The 26,051-nt window shown below is 40.5% G+C and overlaps 2 protein-coding genes across 4 annotated transcripts; one reads left to right on the top strand and one right to left on the bottom strand.

Moving 5' to 3' along the window:
• Nucleotides 1-3,024: 3,024 nt before the first annotated feature.
• LOC114516973 (splicing factor 3B subunit 3-like) lies at nucleotides 3,025-25,844 on the bottom strand. Of its 3 annotated transcripts, none has more exons than XM_028536598.1 (32): nucleotides 25,756-25,844; nucleotides 12,768-13,013; nucleotides 12,543-12,619; nucleotides 12,372-12,465; nucleotides 12,087-12,259; nucleotides 11,727-11,868; nucleotides 11,441-11,553; nucleotides 11,272-11,334; nucleotides 11,015-11,199; nucleotides 10,666-10,927; nucleotides 10,449-10,521; nucleotides 10,086-10,237; nucleotides 9,624-9,728; nucleotides 9,282-9,332; nucleotides 9,035-9,190; nucleotides 8,800-8,943; nucleotides 8,612-8,676; nucleotides 8,103-8,160; nucleotides 7,853-8,007; nucleotides 7,526-7,700; nucleotides 7,005-7,160; nucleotides 6,750-6,802; nucleotides 6,254-6,425; nucleotides 6,038-6,079; nucleotides 5,824-5,907; nucleotides 5,177-5,316; nucleotides 4,705-4,777; nucleotides 4,510-4,608; nucleotides 4,278-4,421; nucleotides 4,003-4,107; nucleotides 3,508-3,603; nucleotides 3,025-3,435 (listed from the first exon to the last, which is right to left on the bottom strand). In XM_028536598.1, exons 2-32 carry the CDS (start codon nucleotides 12,991-12,993, stop codon nucleotides 3,391-3,393), a joined length of 3,678 nt encoding a protein of 1,225 aa, XP_028392399.1. In that variant the 5' UTR covers nucleotides 12,994-13,013; nucleotides 25,756-25,844; the 3' UTR covers nucleotides 3,025-3,390. The 3 variants fall into 3 exon arrangements, with proteins under 3 accessions (XP_028392399.1, XP_028392398.1, XP_028392397.1); XM_028536597.1 differs by lacking the exon at nucleotides 25,756-25,844 and adding an exon at nucleotides 13,340-13,450; XM_028536596.1 differs by lacking the exons at nucleotides 3,025-3,435; nucleotides 3,508-3,603; nucleotides 4,003-4,107; ... (26 more) ...; nucleotides 12,543-12,619; nucleotides 12,768-13,013 and adding exons at nucleotides 16,153-16,499; nucleotides 16,776-17,094; nucleotides 17,202-17,724; ... (5 more) ...; nucleotides 24,242-24,325; nucleotides 24,405-24,472.
• On the top strand, nucleotides 13,725-16,131 carry LOC114516976 (palmitoyltransferase ZDHHC3-like). The gene is made up of 9 exons (XM_028536604.1): nucleotides 13,725-14,095; nucleotides 14,513-14,637; nucleotides 14,768-14,788; nucleotides 14,936-14,959; nucleotides 15,039-15,090; nucleotides 15,164-15,245; nucleotides 15,345-15,475; nucleotides 15,584-15,636; nucleotides 15,711-16,131. Exons 1-9 carry the CDS (start codon nucleotides 13,877-13,879, stop codon nucleotides 15,823-15,825), a joined length of 822 nt encoding a protein of 273 aa, XP_028392405.1. The 5' UTR covers nucleotides 13,725-13,876; the 3' UTR covers nucleotides 15,826-16,131.
• Nucleotides 25,845-26,051: the final 207 nt, after the last annotated feature.

The raw sequence follows: 26,051 nt of genomic DNA, 5'->3' as shown, positions 1-26,051 counted from the left end.
GAAAGTGCAAACCCCGAAAGCGTAAAACCATATCTCATTGAACTTTCGATATTGCGTCCAATCAGTTAACTATAGTCCAAGTTTTTGTCTTTGTTTCAACATCTGTTCTAGGAGGTTGTCATAAAATAGTCTTTTTTTAACCTAATGCGACTCTAAAGACGGGACGGATGTGCTTTCAGTGAAACCGGATAAAAATACTTGTTAGCACGACCACATGATTACATGATATTGTTATGCAAATTGGACAAAACTAATAATATACTTTGCTAACTTTGCTTATATATGGACTAGAAAGTATGTCCGCTGTTTTATGTCTGTGGGCTTGGCTTGCATCTTCTTTGACCTGTACAGGTTGACACAAATCACGATGGCTGAAAGTGGGATGACCCATAACCTAGTTCCCAAGAGGTAAAGCCATCTCCTCTGTGATACGAGGTTGAAAAATATTTTAAAAAATCACACGCCTGACTGAATTATTTTGGAAGTGATTTAAATTTAAATTAAATACCCTATTACTGACTGTATCGATAACCTATCAAAATACATAACGAGGTACAAGTTGGTTTTCATTTTAGTTTCAATGACAATGGTCGTTAACACGTGAATTTCGTTAATATAACTATACGTTTGCAAATGTTGATGACGATGATAAATTTTCCTTATAGCCTTATTTGGGTAAAAATTTTCATTAAACCTTTAAAAGTTCGTTGGTTGCTATAGAATTTTCCTCATAGTAAACAGATTTAATGATTAGCCATTAGTTTTTAAAATTATCCAAACAAAATGAGATATCAACCCATGCTATACAAATTAAATTACGAATTTTGTTTGTCAGGGCGCTGTAAGCATTCAGGGCGCCATATAGGTACCAAACATTCTGTCCCAGATCGTGAATAGGAAACCATAATTGACGCTTACTTTCGTGTGATGCAGATTGTGGGGAACAGCGCCACCAAAGAAGTCTGGAATGAGATTGTGAGGGGACCACCAGACATTATGACCGCTGTGTTCTTCCAGGAGCAGTGATACGAAAATCCACTCGTAGATCCACAGCGCCAGTGGATGAATGGGAGAGGCAAATATCGGGTATACGATCATGCAAGAAGCGAACACGGTCAACTCGAAAGGATGGACCCAGCCTGCTGCCCAGGAAAACAAGTCAAACTTGAAACGGTGATGGACTTTATGAACTTTCCTGTACAACAGTGGTATCCTATGGTGGATATAGTGCTCCATATAGACAAGAAAGTCGCCTATAAACAAGGAAAGAACCACGTCCCGGGTAAGTTCCCACAACGACGGTGCATTAGAAGGAAGTTGGACACGATGCGGATACGCAAACCACAGGGTCACGTTGATGACACCATAAACGATCACCTGTATTCCTCCAACTCGTAAAATCTCCCTGGGAGAGGCGGCGTGATCCTTGTTCAAACGGGTAGAATCTGACAGCCATAGTCCGAAGTCTTTCATTGTAAAATAAAGTCCGGTGCTCACGAAGGCTAACCAACCAACAATCGCTGGGAACAGCCAGAAAGAAACAACATCACCCCAGTGACGTAGAATGTACTCCCATACAGGCTGGAGCACCAAGTTCGATTCCATTGGCGTCTCTTATTTTTCTGATTGTATCAGTTTTCTGTTGCAGACTTGCGGTCAACTGGAGGACGTGAACAGTAATGGGCTTCGAAAGAGGAACTGGATATCTTTATTACTAAGTTAATCGCTAAGCAAAATACAGAAGCACAAAGAAACATTGACGTAAACTGACCTTTGTACTGCTCCTATTAATAATAGCAACGCGCCACTTTTTGCTATAAATTGGCTTAACTAACCATAACATAAATTCCATTCACCAAAGAAGATTAAAGTCCAGAAAAATATAGGAACGTTCAAATTTCTCTAAGTTATGAATGAGGCCTTATCTTGCCTATCCCTGGTGATCCACTAACAATCCCTAAATTCTACCACATATCTGCCTCGCTCTGATGGGAGTTAATAATACTGTTAGTGATCATTGACGAGTTACGACCAGTGACATTGCTTCCTATGCCAAGCACTGATTTAATTTGCGGGAAACAGTTCTTGAGATGAGTTCTTTTCGACTTAAAAGTAGCTGAAAAACTAAATTCAATCATTGTAGCCTTTCGACTTCTAGCCTTTCGACTTCTAACCTTTCGAGCAATGATCAAAACTCGTGATTCATGCCTCTGGTCAAATCTCACGAGATCACTTGTCGGCCACCCGCAGTGCTACTTAAAGTATACTAAGTTGTATAATTGTGGTGGATAAGGGCAACGAAATAGTTTAATTTGCCTTTGATTGCTATTTCAATTCAATTCCAGGCAATCAAAATAATTGAACAATCTTTACACAAACACAACCATTTCTCAGTGGTGGATTATGGACTATTTAAGTGAAAGGGAAATTGAAATGAAGAGGTTGTTTTCACGTTTCCGGACACAAAAGATCACGACATCAAGGTCAACTGCTTAATAAAGACCTAGTTTCCCAAGTTTAAATTGTAATAGTGCGCTTTCCTTTATACAAAAAAAGCGGCCAGACCGGTCCTGTTGTTTTTCTGTACAGACAGATTACTGACATTTTAGAGTGTTTCAAGCAATCTGCATTCATTCATATTGTTAATTACATCTGCCTAGCACTGGAAATGCAGTTTCATCGGTATATCCTCAAGGCGATACTCTGCGTAATGGGTAAACTTGATGTCGTGAGGATCCAAATGTGGAGGAGAAGGACTTTGTGAAAATGACGCAGATATGTCGAAAGGGCACAACCATATATGGGCATACACGTTTCAACAACGCGGAATTTGCTAAATTTATACATTTGTACGAATTAACCTTGCCTCAATGAACTTCCCGTCTTTGACCGAGTACTAAGGCGATTAGACCTCGCTGCAGGTATGATGAGACTTTCAGAAGTATGAGACTTGCAAAAACGAATATCTCTTTACATGGGCAAAATATCTTTTGTGATAGCCAAAATCAATATATTCTACGCATATAAAATTTCGCATATAATGAAAAAACAAATAGCTATACTAGTTTGTTTGTCGTAATGCTTATGTAAGGTTTACAGAGTTCTCAGCTTACGTTCTTTATCAATGAACTGTACGGCTGTTCTTGTTATAAGAAATCGTGACCAAACGAATCGTAGGTTGACACATTTGTACTTTTGGGGCCGAGCCTCAAGGTTATAAGCTCAGTCGCAAGTTTTGGTGCGCGTTTGTTTTATCACCACTGCTTATGATACTGTACATGTTTGTCTTGCTTGAATGGTTGAGAATATTTACAGGGGAAAAAACGGATGGAGGCGTTCATGAAAAACATACGTAGCAATAATACATGGAAAATGAACGGCAAACCATTTTTAAAAAGCATATCTTGTCCTGATATCCTCCAGTTTCTTCGACACCTGAAAATGAATGAACAAAAGTGATGTTTTGATATGTTTTATAATCTTACAGTTTCTTCCGTATAAATTTACCTCAGCGGGTGTTCGGTCCAACTCCTCCGCAATATTTCGCCTTTTACTCGCCTCGAGCGAGTTAAACTGTTCGCAAAGATCCCCATCGATAACACTCTGGAATACGTCAAGAAACACATTTGGGATTTCTATCATTGTATGATCTTGCCTTTGTAGCCAACCGACGCTCGGTTGTAATAGATATCCATTCTGCACTATTTATGAATTATACATTTTGCTATAAGGAAGTTCTTAAAACCTTCCTCTAAACGACATCACGTTACCGAGTCAAATGCTAACCAGCGTAATTTAATATTGTCGTTATGTTTTGTTCATGCATGCATGTGATTAATTAGAGCGTTCAACTTGGAACCTCCCTCACAAACCTCATTGAAAGTAAACCTTCCTCTCGGGACTTGGGTGGCACCCCCGGTTACCCCGCAGTTTTTTTGCAACTCTGATCGCAGCAAAGATTGCAATCGTAAACGGACCTGAATGAAACGGGGAAACACTAACCTTGACGGGGAAGAAATAGGATCTGTAGCTCAGGTGATCACGACCACAGAGAGGTGCGTTTTCGGAACGTAAATGCATTTCCAGGTGTTGAAAAAAATCGATATCCTAAAATGGAAAATACATAAATTCTTATTAAAAAGTAAAAACATAACGCAAGGTTACTTGTTTTGCAAGCAGTAGAGTGATGGATGATTCGGTAGAAATTAATAAGAAATACCAAACACCGACCCCTTTCATTCCCGGAGCATGAAGATGCTAGCATTTTATTTTCTCACCTCGCGCGATGTGAATGGTACCAGCATCCCAACCCGACCAGAGATTGTCGTGTAAACCAGGGACTCGGAACCGCCCGGAATGAGAGTTGCTTTTTGAAGCGATAACACTGTTTCCCCGATGAAAAAGTTACAAACTGTGTCAGCCTAGAACAAATATTCGAATATTCAGCATATTATTCATTTTAATACATCATAACATTGCCTGCGACAATCAGATGGTTAGAGACATTACTTTTTGAGGTGCGCCGTGCAGTAAGCCTCGATCCCAGAACGCTTTATTTCCCGTCGGATCTTCATCAATTTCGTCCGATGTTGATGTCGGTAGTCGAACCTTAAAAGAAGAGGAAAAGTTCTTCGTCTTCTTTTACTGCATTCACACGGCACGAAACACACAATTCATGGATGAAGCGATTGTGAACGGACTTACCACAAAAATATTTCCAAATTTATCTGCGCCGGCCATGGTATTAAAATCGAGCAAACATTGACATGTCATCCACCTGTGAATGAGTCGAATAATGAAAGTAAATTTAACATTTTCCTCAGGGAGTAGAAAATTCCTGGCGTAAATTCATGATTTGAGGAATCGGTCATACGCTGTTCCACACGCCTTTCACCCAGGGTTTTAAATTAAACAGATATCTTTGAGGATAAGTTCCAATATAACCAGGGAGCAGCGTGGCAGCGTCTTCAAACAACTTAGCATCAAATGTGGTATAACAACTGCCTAAAATAGACAAAACACTTCTCGACGTTTCGACTTGAGGGCCTTAACTCTCCTGACGAACGCCCTCAGGTCGAAACGTCGAGAAGTGTTTTGTCTATTTTAGGCAGTTGTTATACCACATTTGATGCTAAGATATCTTTGTGTTTTGATCTGACGATAATAAATCTCGTACCTCAGGTTAATATCATCAGCAAACACGACGAGCTGGTTTTCTCTTGCTTTATAGCGGACGAAATGGAACGACTCCTGAACGTCCATGACAACGAGTCTTTGGCCCACGGAATGCAACCCAACGATGAGATTAGGAAGTTTCTTTTGAGAAGAACAAACGAGATTGTTTAAAATGAGTCATAGAGACAAACTTCCAATATAACCAAGGAGCAGCGTGGCAGCGTCTTCAAACAACTTAGCATCAAATGTGGTATAACAACTGCCTAAATAGATAAAACACTTCTCGACGTTTCGACCTGAGGGCCTTCGTCGGGAGAGTGATGCTAAGTTAAAAGAGACAAAGTGTTTATTTTCTGGAGAACTTTACCAGAGTTGAAAAAAAGCTTCGGGTACGTGGGTACCACCCGGAGGAAGGTTCAAAGTTGAACACTCTAATTGATCACATGCATGTACCAAAAAACCAAATATTTCTTTATGCTGGTTGCCACTTGACTCAGTGACGTAACGTCATTTTGAGGAAGGTTTTCAAAACTTGAAATCCTACCGGAGGAAGGTTGAACCCTTTTTGCAACTCTAAGCTTTACGACATTTCAAATCATTTGTCATTCGGTAAACCACGTCCCTGGAACCGATGCTATATCAATATACCTTATTTTCACATTTTCGAAGCAACTTCTTCTTTCCCAGATCATAAATTCTTAGAAATCGTCCAACACCAATGGCAACTCGACCCTGTGATAAAAAGATGAAAACTTCGTTCATTTCTTTTCATCTCATGTTTAGTATATTTCTTCTGATGTTCAAAAGTAGACTAGAAATGTGAACAACACACATTAGAGATATACGTATAGCTAAAACGTACCTGAAATGCTGCTATTGCTGATGGAATATCGTCCATTTCAGTCTACATAACGAGCAAATCACAGGAGTAGAATCGGATTATAATTTGCCTGTTCATTGAGCTAGCTTTATTTAAAAGGAGGGAATATTTCAGGGCATTCTACGACCAAACAAGCCCAGGCAAACGCGAGAATCTTTGATCCGGAATGAGTCTTCATAGCCATACGCGATTCCTTACCGTGTGCATTAGCTCCAGTTTTTGTCCGTTCCCGTCCGGCGTTGTTAATAATCTGAACGTGTGCACTGATCCACCGGAACAAGACCTTGGATTCAGAATCATATCCGTGGCAGTTCCAACCAACACGTACGTCTCCTCTGGGCCTTTCGAAGCGAAATGACAAACACAAACACTACGAAGAGAATGTTAGTCATTCAAATTACTCCCAAACACACAATATTGCCAGATTCAAATTTTAAATCGGATGCATTTGGAAATCCAATTTTCGGTAGTAAGCTTGGATCAACATGAGATGATCCTTACTGGACCTCAAGGAAGACAAACTGATAGAGCAATCCAGTATAAACGAGCCTCTTTAGTTCAGGGAGGTACTGTATAAACGAGTCTTAGTTTAGGTTTAGTTTTAGTATTGATAGAGCCAAAGTTTGTTCAGTTTAGGTTTTACAAGGCTCGTCAAAACTCTACGAAGAACTTAACAAATCCGTAATAATAATACCTGAATGCGGCTTCGTTTGGTTGTTTCAACTCGACCTGGTCCACAGTCTCGCCCTGTTTAAATCATGAAACACAGCTCATATAACTAATACTGTTTTCCATGCGACGTTGATGCAAAGATTCAGGGTCTACTGATTCAGTTCAGAGTCGGATTGTGGTTTGAAATCATAAAGATATTCATAGGTGTCCTAAGTTGTCATCATAACTGAAAAGATGCGAGGAAAGCGCGGCCATTGCAAGCGCTTTGAAAACAAACCTTTATTGGATCAAAAACTCTGATAATTGACGCCCACATTCCTGAACCAGCCTTTGCTGACCCGAACTGTTGTTCTGGTAAATCCTCTTGTAAAAATTCTGCTGCGACTTGAGCTACGGCTGCCTTGTCTTCATCCGCGACGGACTCAACCATTTCCTACAAACACAAACGCGCATGACCTTAGCATATGAAAATGAATGGTTCGTGTCTGAACCACCATCTAAGAACAAATAGAAACATCTCCATTAATTCATGGGTAAAGGCTAGTTTCCACTCAGGAAAATTCTCCTTTGGATCGGACAGGACAGGAAAGGTTCCTTTGTATAAACGCCGCCTGAGAACTCGCCGACAAAGGAAATTTTCCTGTCTGTTCCGATCCAAAGGAGATTTATCCTGAGTGGAAACTAGCCTTAAGAGGTCACTGGTCATTCCTCAACCATCATCATTCTTTAACAATGCAGTAGAGAGAAGGAGGGGTATATTTGTAGACTATAAATATCATTGGTTTGATTTGTATGTACCTCTGCCATCAGTTGTTTTCTATCAGCCTTTCCCTTCTCTGTGAAAGCATTATGATCCGTCTCGATGATAATCAAGTTGTTACTCTCTGGGTCGATCACAAATTTCCGAGGTGTGTACTTCAACGGATGAGAGATCTGGTTGAAGACTGCACCAAGTTTCTCAAGCGCTAAAATTCTGAAAGAGTCAAACCCAATGCATCTTGTAGATATCCATAGATTTCCTAAGCTCCCATCATGATCGAAATATTTTCAAGAACAGATCATTTCTGGGTAGTTATAAGTGCATACGTCAAGTACATACAAACAGTTTAACAATTTAAATGATACCTCAGTGTGTTAGCGGAAATGGCTACAATTCCTTCTGGACATTGTTCGGAGGAGAATCCAGACGCATATTCCAGACTTTCATAAGACAATGGCGTCAGATGAAACCTGGATTGATAGGTATAACTAAGCCAGGAACGACTGGACATCGCCAGAACCTGCAATGAATCAACACATCCGTATTCTCAGAACTCGCTGGAAGTGATAAGCTTTGCTTTAAACCTCAAGAACCTTGTGTGTTCACAGCACTTACAGCGTCTGATCCATGCATTTTCACGGAGAAAAGTTTCACCGGACGAGAGCCGAGGTATCTGAAATATAAAACCGGTTATCGTTGGAATAACACCAAAGATAAACATGTTGTGAACTGCTGCTGGATCTAATCTATGTATGCCAGGTTTTAAAATCACGAGTGTCATTCAGTTCAGAGTCGGATTGTGGTTTGAAATCATGAAGACATTCATAGGTGTCCTAAGTTGTCATCATAACTGAATGAAGTAACTCTAGATTAACTGTACAATATATTGCTCTGGGGCCGGTTGTATCAAGCCCGTTTAGCTCAAACGGTGGATAAGTCAAAATTAAATAACACTCTTACGTGTCTCTTGAATTTGTACGAATTATGCACTGGATATGAAGTTGTTAACAGTATCGTTGTTGAATAAAACGGAAGACTTGCTTTCTATGTTGAACTTAACCACGGTTTAGGGTAAACGGGCTTGATACAACTGGCCACTGAAGTTTTATGTCAAGCTGTTTTACCTCGTTCTTGTGTCAGACAAATCGCCAGTGACCGTATCAAGCACAGTACGTAACAATACGCCATTCTGTGTACCAACAATGAAGAAAAAAATTCATTATTCTACAAGTACCTTACAGAACACATACAATAATATACTGCATGTCATCAATGCTTGCCGAGAAAGGAAAGATTAAAACAACCATAATACCTCCAGGCCAATATTGAGAAACAAACCAGCCAGACCACCGCCTTGTCGTGTCTCATCGCTGCTCTCCTTGCCTCCCATTTCAACAATACACAAAGATTCAGCGGAATCCGGTAAAGCTTGCATGCTTAACGGCTGAAGACAGTCCTAAAGAAAAACAAAATCCCTGTATAGCATCTTTCGAAAAGCCTCAGAGAGCAGAATTTGCGGGGAAGAGTGGATATAATATCTAGTCTACCTGTGGATCCAAGGATATAATTCTCACGGTGTCATCGTTTAAACCAACTGCCAAGAAGCGACATCGCTGCTCCCCGACGGGAACACGGCCCAACGCCATGCAACTAACATCAGATGACATCTGCTTACGCTCCGTATATTCGTTCAGTTGACCAGACTAAACAACGATAACAAGAGAAACTTTCAAATAATTCACTGCTTGAAAATACTTTCACCAACTTCGAAGATATCGCAAGCAATCAAAATACCTGATCCATCTCGAAATAAACCAACTCTCCGCCACTCAATGCAATCACAACCTAAATAAAACGCACATTCGGTTGGAGGTTTCAAGGAAACTTGCAGAAAAATTAAAAAAAAAGAAGTTGTTTGTTAAACTTCGGCTATTCAGAAAGATAGAAAAATAATCAAAAGGCATAAAAACTTCATATTTAGATGTCCTGATATAGTTTATTCATCACAATAACCGAGTCAATACGTTCAGAGAGACGCTCTAAAGGAACCAGTCTGAATACGTTCAGTTATACGCTCTATGGGAACCAGTCTCAATACGTTACGCTCTATAGGAACCAGTCTTCATGCAGACATACCTGTCTCTCGTTCACAGCACATTTCACGATCGTTTTCTTCCCCGGAGATTTCCATTCATTTACACGTTTGTCCGCGCGGATATGTCTAATACCATCAGGGTACACCTGAACAGACAAACGTAAGCAGGATAAACATACACTGTACCACAAACTACGTGCATTCACATTCATCGCACAGACTCTAGAAACCCCAGATCCTCAACTTGACTTATGTGATTGACTGGATGGGTTTCCAGGGGGGGGGGGGAGGCTATACTGGCATAGAAGACCGGTCAACTTGGCAACTTAGAAATGACTGAATTTTATGCCTCATATGCTTCATTTTGTTCAGAATAGGATTTGTGTTGTTGATATCATGAGGATTATCATAAGGTGTCCTAAGTTTTTTCATCATTACAAAATGAAGTATACAACCTAAAAGGGTTGGGAGAAATTGTTTTCTCAACGCAATGCACACACTACCTGCAACAATGCATCCTCACCCAACAAGGAACAGGAGAGTGTTGGTGTTGTCCCCAGGAAACCACTATCCGTGATTTCTTCAACAGTCTCACCAATTGACAGCACCAGAGTTGCATTTACAAAGGATACAATAATATAAGAATCATATTCCTCTGAAACACACAGAAATATAACAGAATATTAGGTGTGTGTTAGCGGACTTCACTTTTCAGCAGCAATACAAAGTACCTTTACCAACTAATTGCCTCAGAAGTTCAGAAAAAATATACCATAATCACATTGATATCATATTTAGATGTCCTGATATTTTTATTCATCACTACAACTGGGCTTCTTCGCTCTAGTTCTCAGAAGGTTTCTCACCTAAATTGTTTAATTTCACAGTCCAAACAGCATTAGGATTGCCAGGCAGCTCAGAGACAGCCATTTCTGATACCTAGTGTTACAGAAAATGTCTTAAAACATAACCCAACATAACAGGGCAGTTGATCCATTGTAAAATTTAAAAGATTTTGAGATGGCTTGCGACTGTTTTCTTGTATTCTATTGAACAGTTGAACAACCAAGTCTGCAGCCTTACCTCTAAGCCGTGCCTTAACACTCGCAGTGATGACCTTGGACCCCGCCCGCAGGCTGCGTAAAGCTGTGGTGTGTCCTCGTTGGCTAGATCAGCAATCTGGCAAGACATGATTGGAGCCAAGCTGTCGATCTCATCAACAAGAACAAGATTCTTCAATTGTCTCGGTTGAAAGAAGAATGTTGTGCCTTCCTCAAGCTGCATGTTGCTTGAGAATTCTGGTTCATCATCGTCATCACCCAAATGAGCAATTTGATAGAAGTAACTAAACAATAACAATAAACGGATTTGTATAATTACGCCTTTGCCATTTTGTCTATTATCTCATGCATTTAAAACAGGTACTACGTACTGGTTGCCAAATTCCGAAGCCACAAAGAGGAAGCCGGTTTTCAAGACACACATCGAAGATGCGATCGGCGTTGTGTCAAAATATTTCAATCTGATCTCTGTGACCATCACCATGTCCTCGTCAGTTTCCAAAGTACATTTGAAGATGTCCCCTTGCTCCGTTTGTAGAAGGAAGAAAAACATTGACTGAAAAAAAACACATTGGAATTAGACGACAGAATTACAGTAAAATAACAGAATTCCACAGTTGAATCAAACCTTTGTTTTATGAGTTGCTGCACAAACAAAAATCATCCCTCGTTCAGGATCATCTACATCATTCTGTTTAGAGAATTAACAAATTTAGCAGATCATCTTTAAACATTACTCATATTTAATTTATTATAATCAAAACACTTGTCCCGAAGGTAGACACAAATGAATTTACCTTTCTTCTTGGTATTGGCATTTTCAAGTCCTGTTGATCACCAAAATTTTTGTACGTGAGATAATTTTCAGAGCAAACAAGAACCCCACTTGGGCCATCACTACCTCCAGGTACTGAAATAAAGAAATAACAAGCTTCGTAAAAACCTGCATAATTTACAGAGTCTTAACAAAAATAAATTAGAAAACTAACTTAACAAGTGTTGGTTGTATAACTGACCTCAAGTTGCAATAAGGGTACGAAATGCTTCTGATACATGATCTTACTGCTGACAAAGTTGTTTTACCTGATATAAGAAGATTCCCTCGTTCTTCTAATGGCTCACTGTATTTTCTCACAACATGGTTTAAACCTAGATCAAGTTCATAAAATGTTACTGTCTGTTGTGTGGTTTGAGCAGCTTCGCCAGTGTGATCTTGATCCGACTCCTAGGTAAAGCCAATAGAATAAAATAATAATACACCATAAATCTACATTTTCAATCTAATCCAATTGATGCTTAAAATTATGTTCTAGCATTGCTTAAATCATAAAATACTGTTTTATTATTGATCATCATTTGGAAAACCTTGAAAGAAAATGAAATTTCCCATCAAATGATGTGATATTTTGGGAGCAGTTTATATTAAATTCTCTCTCAACTGACCTCGTAATCCAACTCAAGACATGCAAACATCGGATTTTCGAAACCAACGTCAATTCCAACGATATCAAAAACCAATGTGTGGGACTTGTGTGCCTCCAGCGGAGATGATATGGTCAGTCTGGCTGCCGCATCTCGATTCATGATGTACACAAGCTTTTGTTTCTCTACTGCACCTAAAGATATAGGATTAGATTTAAGATTAGATTTAATCCTAATCAACCATATACCTCATCTATGACCTAATTCTAACCTCATCTCAAGGATTTAATTCAGGACTGTACTTACCGACCATAATGGCACGTCCTTTTGGATCAACAGCAAGATACTGTCCTGGAACAATCCTTCGGCAACCACTTTTCCCAAATGTTTCCATATGAATCTAACAGAACAATGTTCAGTTTGGTTAACGTAAAGAACCATAAAGAACCAACTGTCAATATAAAAAATGGTTATTACCCTCTCAAAAACATTCTTGAATGGAATGTACTCCAACACAACAATTCTACCAGAATCTGATCCAACAACAATGTAATCTGGTACGATTTTGAAATAAGAAACAGTTATAGTCATAAAAGTGAGTAACCCTCAAATCCTTAACACATGACGTTACTGTGTACATAAAGTTGTTTCCACAAAGCTCTGGAAAGTTCTCAACATTCTTTGCATTATTAGTTAACAAACCTTTACTGCCACCAGTCAAACGAAATGGTGCAATATCCCTGACAACACCAAACACCTCAACTGCTAGGACCGGAATAACCTTCCCGGTGTTGGGATCCGGGCGTAGGAGCTCAATCAGACCACCCCGTGCAACAACAAGCTCTTGGGACTTGGTGCCAGAAAAATTGCCATGAATAGCATGAGTGATTGCCGAGGCTCTTTGCAGTGTCAGGGAATAGAGATGCATTCTGTATCACAACTCAGAGTCTGTATATAAAATTCAGAAATGTATCAAAATCCTCAATGTAGATAGTTTTATTTTGACTTGTCTACGTTTTGGGGGAAATAGGGGAAAATGTGCATAATAGGAATGATTAAAAAGATGAGAATGTATTCTTCTAATGCACAGCTGACAGAGGAAGACTTATATTGGGTCACACAGGGGATTTCAGTTGTAAAATTTAGTCATAAGTTATCTAAAGGTATGCAAAAGTGAACAGCCTTGCATCGCAATTTTTCACCTGGAACAAACCAAATTAACAAAAATAATGACACAGAAGTATAACTTAATGTACGTTTTAAAAGTTTAATACCTTTTTAATTTCTTTGAGGCATAAATACGCGCAGGATTGCTAGGATTATTTATAAAACAGAACTTAGAACTTTCGTTGCAGAAACGATGATCGCATGTGATCGCAATGATCAAACGACAAAGGGGGGAGGTCAACGTGGGATGTGATGGGATATCGTGAACTCAGTTTACCCTGTCAATCCAAAACTATTTCCCTTTAATCCAATCTTATCATATGTTATCCCAAGTTTCATCCTGTCATAACAATACTCACCCCCCTCAGCGCCGGCATTATCACATTATATCTTACGGTATCTAACTCTATCCCACTTCATCCAAATTCTTTTTACCCCAATCCAAGATTACCCACTCTTTTCACATTCTACTCATTCCTATCCTATCTAATCAATCAAAACTTATTTTTGGATAAAGAAAATTAAAAATTCGAATACAGTTACAGATTTCAATTTAAGATGACAAATGAGTGAAATGATTGTTAACGGTGTCAATGAATGCCACAGAATTATAAAAAGAAGTTTGTCCTAACATCAACGATAATATGAAGTCTTCAAAGCGATGGTTCGTGTGGGACGGACTCGGAATAACTTGTGCTATGTTTACATATTTTCTTATCGGTTATGCCGAATTTGTTGTAGTTGGCGTGATGCTACTTCCCGAGCTAGCGACTACAACATGGGGTCTTTTTCATTCAATTCTATTCACAATACTTGCGATTTTAGCCGTAGCTGCTCACATACGATCCATGATTACTGATCCGGTAAGCTTTTTGTACATATATTTGACATTACTTTATAGTTTCGTGTACATAGATTATTCAAATTGTCAAGATATCGTATCGTTTGGTTAGTGTAAAATATCATTAGAATGCTCTTAGAATGTCTCAAGTGTGTTCTAATTGGATGACTTTAAAGCACAAAGTAGAAGGAAGATGGTTTAAGGTTCTTTTTCAAAACACTTTCTCTCAGACAATATGTATACTTTAAAAATCAAATTTGACTCATTAAGAATTGAACACATCATGAATTGTTCTCAGAGGACAGGCACTCATTTGCATGTGAGAATGGCACATTTGTTTATCTCTGTCATTTATCCACATATTGAATTTTTGGGAAATTAATTGCACTGCATGTCCATCACTAACCAAAATCTTGAACAAATTTCTATTTTTTTTCAGGGCACTATTCCATTAGGTAATTGTACAAAAGAAAATATTCAAAAGTTAGATATGAGAGAAGGGGAAGTTGTGTTCAGATGTACAAGATGCGAGTGTATTAAAACTGACAGAGCTCATCACTGCAGGTTTGAAAAATAAATGTTTTTTGTGTGAAACAGACATCTTTCAAGCACACAAAATGAAAATCCATCAAAATCTACGCATGATTATCAATGCAATACTCAAAAGATAACGTTGAATATTTATTTCTTGTAGCACCTGCCAAAGATGCATAAGGTATGTGTCAATTTATGTGGGTAACAAATTTTATCATTTGAATTGCAAGATATTAAAATGTGTAGGGAAAATATCGATAATTGTTGGAAACAGATTATAAAATTATTCATTATTAATTGCATTACTTTTTACTTTCTGTTCTTGTAGGAAAATGGACCATCATTGTCCATGGTAAGGCATACAAAACATTTGAATGCATACTTTAAAGATTTCATTTTCTCAACCTTTAACATTTTATTATTTTGAACAGGATAAATAATTGCGTAGGAGCAAGTAATCAGAAATTCTTCGTGTTATTCACGGTAGGGTGCAATTCATCAAATGGTGTTTGTACTTTCTACCTCATTATTAACCTGCATCAAATATTTTTTCTAGTTCTACATCATGGTTATATCAATTTATGCATTATATCTTTCTGTAAGACAGTTTTTTATGTGTCAACGCCAAGAATGGGAAGGTGAGTTTTTGCACCAAAGATATCCTAAACTCAACTATTCTTACTCTATTGTATAATCATCTTTAATGGACTTCCCCTACAACACTTTTATGTCTTTAGAGTGTACATATCTCAAAGTTCCAGCTGCCATGGTCTGCATAATATTCCTAATCTTTGAAGGAGTTTTATTTGGCTTGTTTACGCTTGCTATGTTCTGTACGCAAGTGTGCTCAATCTGCAAAGATGAAACAGTAAGCATTTAGTGTAATCCTAAATCTTCACTGAAACTTTGTTGCTTGAGTTTAGTATTTATTCACATTAAAAGGGCTTTACCTGCAACAACACATTAAAACTTTTAGGGAATTGAAAATCTCAAAAAAGAGAAAGTTGAAAAAGAGGAAGACAAATCACTGTAAGTTACCTTGTGACATGTGAAAAACAGGATAGAAAAATAACATTGATGCTCAATATCTTGAAATCTTTCAGATATGATAACCTTCAAGATGTGTTTGGAGGGCATTTTTCAATAAAATGGTTTTCACCATTTTCTCATCCAGAGATGAACAGAAGGAAATCACCTTTCTCTTATTATGAAGTTTAATTGGCTACTCCAAGTCAGTCCAAAATCATATTTCCAAGACCTGGTTTCAATTTGAGAACAATTAACAGAGAACAAAACACCTGCCGAACTCATAACAAGGGCTTACATGATATTGTCTCTTGTTTATGTCTCTTGAAAGATGGTCAGGAAATGATCACATCCATCCATGATGCATTGGTCAGGCAAAACAAGCTCATTCTGCATGTTGAACGAGGGATATAGCAAAATGTTTGCAACCAAGAAAGACTATAACCTAACCATGTGATGCACCAGATTTTGTAATGTCTTTGTGATTTATTTCTTACATGAATAAAAGCTTTGGACTTCTATAATGGCTACAAATATTCTACAACTACACAATTATACAAGCACATCACACAGTATGCTAGTCTAATATTTGAAATATTTATAATATTTGATCATAAAGACTGAATCAGAATTGATCCTAGGTCTTGCTGACATAACTCACGACTATGAAGTAAAAATCCAGCGTAGTTACCCAAACCATAGGAGCAGTTGGTCGGTCAATGAAGTTCATACAGTTTTGCATTTCAACAATCAACTCTGTGATTCTTCTCAAGATTGTAAAGTCCTCTTCAAAAATCTTTTCCTTGACTTGTAAACCACAAGTAAAATAAACAATTCTGTGCTGTAAAAAGTATGCATCACGCATTCTACAAAAGCAACGGAAAATTATTTTATTCCAAATCCATAATTATACAAAAAAGATTGTGAGTGGATATTTGGGCTGAATGAATGACTTGAAAAGTGACCAGAGATACATGACATGCATGAGTCATACAATGTTCATCTACAATGAAATCCCTATACATGGATTGGTGAGCCCCTTCAATTTGGTGAGCTTTTGAGTTGATGGGCACTGAGCTTTTCAGTTGATGGGCACATCCCTTTCACAGGATAGCCTTTTAAAACAAATTTAGAAATCCTACCCATCAGTATCTTCCCCCCAATCCACCGCGTCTAGGTTGTCCTCTGTTGTATCCAGCATTCCTAGGATGTCCTCTCTGGCCACCACGATTAATGCCACCGCGCCCTCTGTGTCCTCGTGATCCAGCAGGACCCCCACGTCGTGTAGGATCATTATAGCCACCATATTCGTATTGTTCTGGACGTGAAGAATCCGGGCCTGCTTCACGCCCGCGATACCGTGGATCACTTGGATCGTCACGATACGGCTGCTGACCATATGCATGAGTGTCTGTCACCTCACGACGATCGGCCATTGGTCGAGCTTCATATCCGCCAAGTCTAGAAATCAAATAAATAATTAAAATTCATTGTACAAGCTTGAATTTGAAATACAATTCCATACTTGAGGCATTAAAAATTGACTGCAGAAGTTTCTTCTACTTTACCTTCCAGTATTCTCTATTCTTTTTTGTCCCACCTCATCAGGTCTTCTCTCCCCCTCAGTTGCATGTGCTGCTTCCCCACCACCACCTGTGGGTGCTTCTCTGGGCTCCTGCACACCAGCTTGAGCCCCCTCCGCCACACGGGGCCACTCTCGGGGGGGAGGGCTCATTCTTCGCTCTCCATACGGGCCTGGGCCAGCTCTATCCGAGACCACGCGGATGTCACGAGGTCGAGGGTCACCGTGCATCTCACGTGACCTATCCCAGTCTCTGTACGGGGGTGGTGGTATATCATCTCTTCCGGGGGGAGCATCTCTCGGATCTCTACGATAGTCACGACCATCTGGATCACGGTATCCTTCCCTGGGAAATGGCCGGCCATAATCTTCACGCATGCGCTGTCTGGCATACTCGTCCCTGCGTTGGGCCAAATCGTCATCTAAAGGACCGATATATCTACTGTATTCTTCTCTTGGCAAAGGTCTCCCTCGTTCACGTGCGTAGTCGTCTGGTGGGCCAGGACGGTCTAACATAACGAGGAACAAAGAACATAGACATAATTCGCGGTAGAACTATACATAAGGCAATCACTATACCGGTGCAAACAATTTCATTGTACTTACATGGTAAATCGCCCCTTGGAGGATATCTGTCGTAGTACTCTCGTTGTGCAAGTCTGTCCCGGTCTGCCAATCTATCTCTGTCTGCTAATGCCGCAAGTCTGTCTCTATCCACAAGTCTATCACGGTCAGCAGCTAGAGCCAATCTCTCTCGTTCCGTCAACCTGTCCCGCTCGGCCAGAGGCAACCTGTCTCGTTCAGCTAACGCCAGTCTATCACGGTCAGCAAGCGCCAGTCTGTCTCGGCCTGCCAGGACTAATCTATCCCGATCACTGAGTCTATCGAGATCTGCAAGTCTTTCGCGATCCAGACGTTCGTTCATCAGGTCTCTTGCAGCTAATTTTTCTCTCTCGCGCGCAGCCAGCTATGAAAAAGGAGCTTGTTGTTAGACCTGCTGAGATAGATAGAACAGGCTATGCATTTCTGAATAACTCATCCATTACCCACTAGATAACCAGTGTAGATAATCACTTTATATTTGCTTAATGTGATTACATAAAGTGATATATATTCAAGATCTTCGACATTTCGAGCAATGGCTAACTTTGATCTTAAAAACATGCAAATCCTGGTCTACACTCCACTAGATTTCGATTAGGCTTTTCGCAATGACAAACGTTAAAGCGTGTTTACCACAACAACGATTTGAAACTCTTCTCCACACTTACCTCGTATTCATCTCGTGTCAAAGTTGCGGTATTTCGTGCGGTCTGCTTGTCATATTCCTCCCTGGAGAGATATTCTTCCCTGGAAAGATATTCTTTATCACGAGCTGGAAGTCGCTCGTACTCATCTCGCGTCAACAGCGATTTTGCTCTGACGGAAAGTTCGTCGTAATCCTTGATTGAAGTCGCCGGAGTAACGAGCTCGTAATCCTTGCTAATTGATGTGATATCATCAGGTTTCTGGTAATCTCTGCCAGCCACCAAAGATTGATCGTATCCCTTGGGTGCATCGCTGTCCTTAGATCGTGCCTCGGTCTCCTTGTCCGCAGGGTGAGCACCAGTCTCTAAAAGCAGTAACTTCCTAGTGCTTGGCGGTAGCTGCGCGTACTCCTCTCGGGACAACACATCCTTCGCCCTTTGCGAGAGACGGTCATATTCATCCGGGGTTGGGACCGCACCTAGCTCTAACTTCGAAGAACCGCTGTCAATGGAACTTCTACTTGAGGCCGACTGATCCTCTCTTGTTACCTGAACGTCCTCTCTTGATCCCCTATTATCCTCACTTCTCGGCTTTTCGCTGTAATATCCACCAGCTTGCACAATTCGTCCGGTGCTTTCGTCAACGTAAAGACGCGGCTCGCGACCGTCATATGGCGAGACACTTCGATCCTCCTCCGGACTTGCTTTTACTGGATCAGGCGATGCGACACCTCGCTTCAAAGGAGGGCTTTCTCGTGCATCTCCCGGTTCTTCCTTCATTTTCTTGTACATCGCAGACGCAAGCTCCTTCTCTTCATCGCTGTCTTGTTCCGCATCATCTTTTTTCTCGGTTTTTCCAACGACAACACCCATCGCTTGTTGTATCATCTCATCAATCAATGGCGACTTATGTTTCATGAACATTGCCAAGTGCTTCGGTCCACGCAAGTGTAAATTCTTAGCAGACAAAGTCGCGAATTGAACATCACAAAGTTGACAGAAATACTTCGCTTGTTCACCTGTGTTCACAACATACTCAGCACCGACTGCATTCTTAGGCAGACCACTTGATGCTTGCTCTTTACCTTGAACGGAAGAAAATTTAGATTGCTTCTTCAGTATCGACTTTAATGGCCTGGACCCGAACTCATCTGTTTCGTCCGAGACTTCAATATCATCTCCATATTCCTCACCAAGTCTGTGTAGTTCCGAAGGAAGTCCTTCGCTCTCAGCTGTCGCCGAAGTTACGGGTCGTAATGCGGACGATGTGAGAGTTGTGTTCCCCCCGGATCCAAGAGCACTGACCTGACTGAGCAAGGTTTTTAATGCTCGGTCAGTAGAAGAGATTCCACTTTTACGGGGGAGAGAAGTGCTTTTCTCGCTCGGCTGGATATACGTCAGGGCAGAATTTGGGTTGACTGGTGTGGTTACTTGAACGTTAGGTGGTGGTACAGGTATTGGGTGTCCCAAACCCGGTCTAGTTGGAAAGGGACCGGCCACCGGTACCATCCCAAGTGGTGGAGGTGGCACGGATATCAGAGGCCCGGACAGCGGAGGACCGGAAAGCGGAGGCATAAACGGACTGCCTGGTAATGGGAACGGTGGTCGTCCAGTCATCGGTAAACCACGACCCAAGTTCTCAACTCTGGCAAGATTTGCGAGAAGATCTTTCTGTAGCTCACCCAACTCCTCCTCGTAATTATAACGATCGGATTTCTTTCTTCTCTTCTCGTCTCTGTTATCAGTCTCTCGTTTCTTCTCATCGCTTCTACTCTCAGTCTCTCTTTTTTTATCCCCCGTCTCCTCGCCAGTCTTTCCCTGTCCTCTTGCTTTACGCGTGCTGCTGTCCGACCGACGTTTTTCAGCCTCACTCGGACGCTTATCCTCTCCGTCTTTAAAATCACTCTCAAACTTATCCTTGAGACTGCCTTTCATCTTGACATCAATATCTTCATAGTCACTTGCATCTTCGAATATCTTATCTCCCTCGCTGTTCACTCGTTGTCTTTTCTTGTCGTCTTCGCGAGCGGTCTTCGACTCCTCCGTCCGTTTTGTCTTCCTCGTGTCATCTTCCATTGTTCCTTCCTTCTCCTTGTATTTCTTCTCTTCCTTTCTATCGCCTCGTTTCAATTCCTTCTCATCGGATTTCTTTCGTTCAGATTTCTCACCCTTGTCTTTCCCATCTTCCTCTTTTCCTCCAGACCAGTTCGACACAGTCCACTTGGCCAAGACTTTTCCTTTCGCGTCCTTACTCTTGGCTTTAGCTTGTGAGAGCGAACCCTCCGCTTTATCCTTATCTTTGCTTTGCCCTTTTTCGTCCGAACTTCTTTCGTCTTTCTCTTTCTTTCTTTTCTCGGGACTTGGCGTGCGTCTCGATCTCTTGCTAGACCTGTCCCGGGACGAGCTTCTTGATCGTTTCCTGGAACTGTATCGGCTTTTTCTTCCACTGCTTCGACTCCTGCTATCACTTCGACTACGGCTCCGTCGTCGTCTACAAAAATAGACGAGGGAATACAAACTAAGAAACATGCGTCAAAAGTGCGAATGAACTTGTGTAAAGATCGTCATTTTTGGGGCATTCTTCATCTGATAAAACGTTGGTGTTTTTTTTTATGAAGGCCTAATGTGAAATTGGCAGATATTGTATACATCTAATCTAACACACAAAGGGGAAACTGCCGAAAATGAAACTGGTTAATTCTGTGAAGCTAAGGATGACCGGGGTTCGTCATACAACTCTACCTTTCTCGGCTTCTACTTCGGCTTCTGCTGTAACTTCTTCGATCTCTTCGAGATTCGCGTTTCTCCGGAGGACTGGATTTCCTGTCCTGCTTTTCCACAGGTATGGCTTGATCGGAGGCAAGCGACAAAACATTGCTATCTTGCTTGAACTGTTGGCTTCCTTCATCGCTGCCGACACTCCTTGCACTACTACCAGCCAAGGCAGCACCTGTTCCTTCGAGATCCAGACCAGCCAAGCCACCCATACCATGTACACCGAAAATCTTCTGCATCAACTCCAAACCACCCTGTCTCTCGGTGAGATAGCGGATATCTGGGAACTGCCGTTTCAGTAACTCGAGCAGAAGCGTGCGTTCCATGTCTTTACAGGCATCTTGTCTGTCATCCGACTCCCTGACTTCCTCCATCTTGCTCGTACCATAATTCTCCACCTTCTTAACACCCTGGTCAGCAGCACTACTATCATCTCGGAGATGAGCAAAAGCTCCACCAAAAAAGCCTTTCAATCCTGATCGAGTTTCATCAGCAGCGTTGTCAACACTCTGGTGACCGTAGTCGAAAACAACAGACCCTTTTCCATCTTCTTTCTCAACGATTCCACGCTGTTTGTTTATAACCTTCCTGAGATCATCATCTTCTTCAGTCTTCCTGTCACCTTTTCTCAAAATCACTCGTTCACTGTCGGAATCGCTCGTGTATTTGTCGTCGTCGTAGTCCTTTCGTCTCTCGCTCCGACGATCAGACTTGCTGTCTCTCTTGTCTCGTTTATCGCTCTTCGAGTCATCTCTGGAATACCGATCACGAGAACCACGATCCTTCGACCCCTCCCGGGAATACCGATCCTTCGATTCTCCCTTCGAATACCGCCCCCCGGAGTCATCTTTGGAATACTTATCTTTTGTATCATCCTTGGAGTACCTATCCCGGGGGGTGCTGCTATCAGATTTTTCTGACTGGTTCCTTAAGCCAGGTGCCACCCATTTGTACTTATCACTGAAAGTTGTGCCTTTACCTCTCCCCCGTCCACGGGCCTCGGTAGTTTGCCCTCGTTCTTTGCCTTCAGCGCCAGCAGGATTGCTGTCTCGTTTTGAGACTTTCAGAATTTCCGCTCTTTTTTTCCCGTATTCTTCTTCGCGTCGTTTCGCCCATTTTCCGCGTTCCTCTTCGTCTTCTTTCAATTTCTTCTCCAGTTCTTTCTTCTCTTTCTTATCCAAAGTCACCTAAAGATTCAAGGGTCCAGTTACACACGCACTAAACCGTTACTATAAAATAACCACATTAGTGTCAAAGAAGAAATAACTCAGAGAAAGTGATATTCTTGCATTCTTCTGCAAAACTGTGCTGCCTTGGTCTTTGAAAAACTTGATAGTTTAACTTTAGGCACGCTCTTAGATCCTGACTAATATTATTTTAAGATACATTCCGGCAAAGTATAGCTAAGCTGGAAAACCGAAGCCTCAAAAGATTGTTTTAATCCCGCTGCCAAAAATGGCATCCCTAGACTAAGTTCGTCTCCCTATAAAATTCTCCCATTGCTGGTAGCCGATATAGCTTACAAAGCGCAGTACATAGAAGTGATAGAACAACAAACTACTTCTGGCCGCTTGTAATGAAATAAATGCACAAAGATTGCTTGTGTCAGTCGTTCTTACCCGAGGCATCCCCATTCCCATGGCGTCCTCTTCGTCGGCTTGAATGTCCACGACAACCGAACGAGAATTGGCGTCGTCCACGGAATCCCCGGCGATATTCACTTTAATTTTATCGAAGTTTTCAATCGGCGGTGAGATGGTTCTTTTGATTTTATCCCTGAGGTCCTGCATGCTCTCTTTTTCCGAGTCTGTCTCAACAGGCATCAGGCGCTGGCGTGCAGCCAGGTTGCTGGCGTGTTTCTTGCTTCTCAAATGCATCTTGTGGTTGTTTGGTGTGTTGAAGGTCATACAGCACAGGTCGCAGGAGATCTTGATCTGACCATGGCCTTCCATACGTACTTGATGGTCTTTGCTGGTCACATGTTCTGTGTACGCGACCTGTAACAGAGTGAGCATGGTTATTTTAATTTCACCATCACCTTGGGGGTGAGATGTCTTGCACCATTGAGACTGAACTGTAGCCTTCAGCAGCATCACCAACTACAGTTTACTATGATGTCACCACCATCTAATTTAAAAGCTTCAAGATTATTTTACCTCTGAACGACAATCCATGTCACAGATGCCACAGTAATATGCAGACACTGTCTCTGTGATGGGTTCAACCTTGTTCATTATCACTAAACATTTATCACTGGTATCCACTTCGTTTGTGTCCAGATCCACCTCGACACCTTTCCCCTGCTCGGCTCTCTTTTCCACCGCCTTCTCATGCCTTGGTCCCTTCGCATGGTCTTGATAATGCTCATCATTCACACAGTCTAAATCACAAACCTCACAGTAGTGGGGTGAGTAATATTTGATGCTAACAAATGGGTCTTCCTGTTCAGTGTCAGTGTACGGCTTGCCATAGACTGGATTCTTCAAAGCTGTTTTCTGAACTAAAGGCATATGACTCTGCTTTTTGCAATGCTGTGTTAACAACAGCCTTGTCTCAAAATTCTGCTTGCATCCAGCACACGAGTGACTCTTTGCCAGTTCGCTTTCCCGACCAGCCTTCACAGCCTTTGCATGTTTCTTAGTTTTGCTATGGGTTGTGTACGTTTGCTCGGATTTAAAACGCTTGCAACAAAAACGACAGGCATAATAGGATGATGGTTTCAATGTTGGCTGTTGACTGGTGGTGGGTGAAGGCTCTGTTGTGCCTGTATTTGATTCTCCACCTTCAGTCTTGCCTTGTTTTTTGTTGATACTGAAGGATATACGACTTTTTCGCATCATGCAACTACACAAAATGACCAAAACATTTAATTAAGCAAAGATGAGCAATAAATCATTATGAAAGTATTATTTCAGCTGTATATAATTAGGTAAATACTTAGTGTAATTGTTTATCATTGCTGATGGAAACAGTGATATAAAAGAGATGCTTGTCCTGAACACACCTTTTTGGTCTTGGTTGCTTTAAAACAATTTATCAGCAAAACATAAACCTGCAACTCTTGGATGCTTCTGTTTTTATACTTCTCCTACGAATGGCAGAAATAACAGTGTTAACTCATATCAAACACACACAAAATGAACATCAAAAATTGAAACCATTTTAACCTGTTTTGTTCGATATAATCCTGCTATGCTATGCTTTGCAATTCAAATAGATTTATTCTGTACTTCTTCTGTAAATACAAAATAAATGTTATCCAACAGATTACAAAAAAGACTCGAGATGGCCAAAACATGCTGGGCTAAAGAACATCTACCAATAGACTGCAGCATCACAAACATTACTTTCTCAATCATATAATATATTAAATATAATGGACTGCTATACAATTACTTTTTCATGACTACGTATCAAATTTCTATGAGGAAATGATTATTGCATTCAAAATTTTCAACATCAAAAAAGACCATGAAAAATTGGTGAATAAAGCCACTCATCCAGCAAGTTACTGCTTCAGGATTTTTAAAAAAAATACATAAAATGTCTTGTAGGTTGTAAAAGCCAGCAGCCTTGATCCTGGAAGTACCCTACGGGTTTCAAAATAGTAATTGGGTTTACACTGAAGATAGTAAAAGAGAAAAAGCAAATCCTTTTTATTCTTACCTTTCATTTGGATTCTATTCAATTCAAAATTAAAATTTTCCAGAGGATTGAGAATTGCACTATCTAGTTCAGGAAATCAGGTTAAGCTATTTTGTCCTTCATCCTTAGAGCAACTGCATCACAACTTTGCTGCCATACAAGACCTTAAATCATTACATCTACACTTTTATAACCCGAGGTCATATTTTCCAGTGCTCAATGAATCCTTGTTTATTGTACGTCAATTTTTTACGCTGAAACATGCCAGATTGCCCACGAATGGACAAAGAGGGGCAACCCAACCATATCCAATCAGATGTATGGCATGTTGTTTAGCATGTTAAGACATAAATGCATCTTTTTTGCATAAATGCATCATATTTTGTACTATGCCATCTTTATGTGCACATTATACAATCAAATCTTGCAGATTCTTTAAAGACGACCCCCAATCTTGTGCTCTAATGCATTGCATCGCCGCGAACTGCGCATATTCGTATTAAATGTGAACCATTTTAGCTCAATTTGTGGCACGCCAGTTGCAGTTCTAAAGTGATTTGCTAGACTTCATATTTTAGCGTGCAAAAGAACACTAATCTTTTATCTCACGGAGAAATGGGTATAAAATATTCTGAATGAAATACCCTGTTTCACCCATTCGTTTTTCCCCATTTACAATGTCTCTATACCTCACAATTTATTACAAATATAAAATTACATCAAATATATATTTCATAAATAATACAGTAAAAATCTCAACACAACTGCTTTCAACAAGCGGCAAGTTAAACACTTTCTAACACATTACAGTACTCTTCCAGCTAAAAAAATCTTCTAAAATATCCACGGAAATTGCGATTTAAACTCACAAACCTTTTAGTTGCCTGGATCTTTAGAAAACGTGTACTTTCGCCACGTTTGGGCTGCTAAATCGTAGCTAAGTCTGTGGCCATCTTGTCCATCGCATGTGGACAATCGACAACCGAGTTCATTGGATTGGAAACTGGAACCAACCGGAAATAATTATGCAGATTAAATTTACAGGTGAAGGTTCAAATTTTAGTCATGAAAAAGCATAGAGAAATCCCTTGACTTTTTACATTCAGGACTAAAATTTCATTAAAAAACTGGTTCAGTCTTTCAATAAGAGTAAACAACACAGCCCTAAT

The sequence above is a fragment of the Dendronephthya gigantea genome, unplaced genomic scaffold, assembly GCF_004324835.1.
Source record: "Dendronephthya gigantea isolate DGI-Jeju-01 unplaced genomic scaffold, DenGig_1.0 000007F, whole genome shotgun sequence".
NCBI classification, from domain to species: Eukaryota; Metazoa; Cnidaria; class Anthozoa; order Malacalcyonacea; family Nephtheidae; genus Dendronephthya; species Dendronephthya gigantea.
This window is presented reverse-complemented; position numbering and strand designations above follow the sequence as displayed.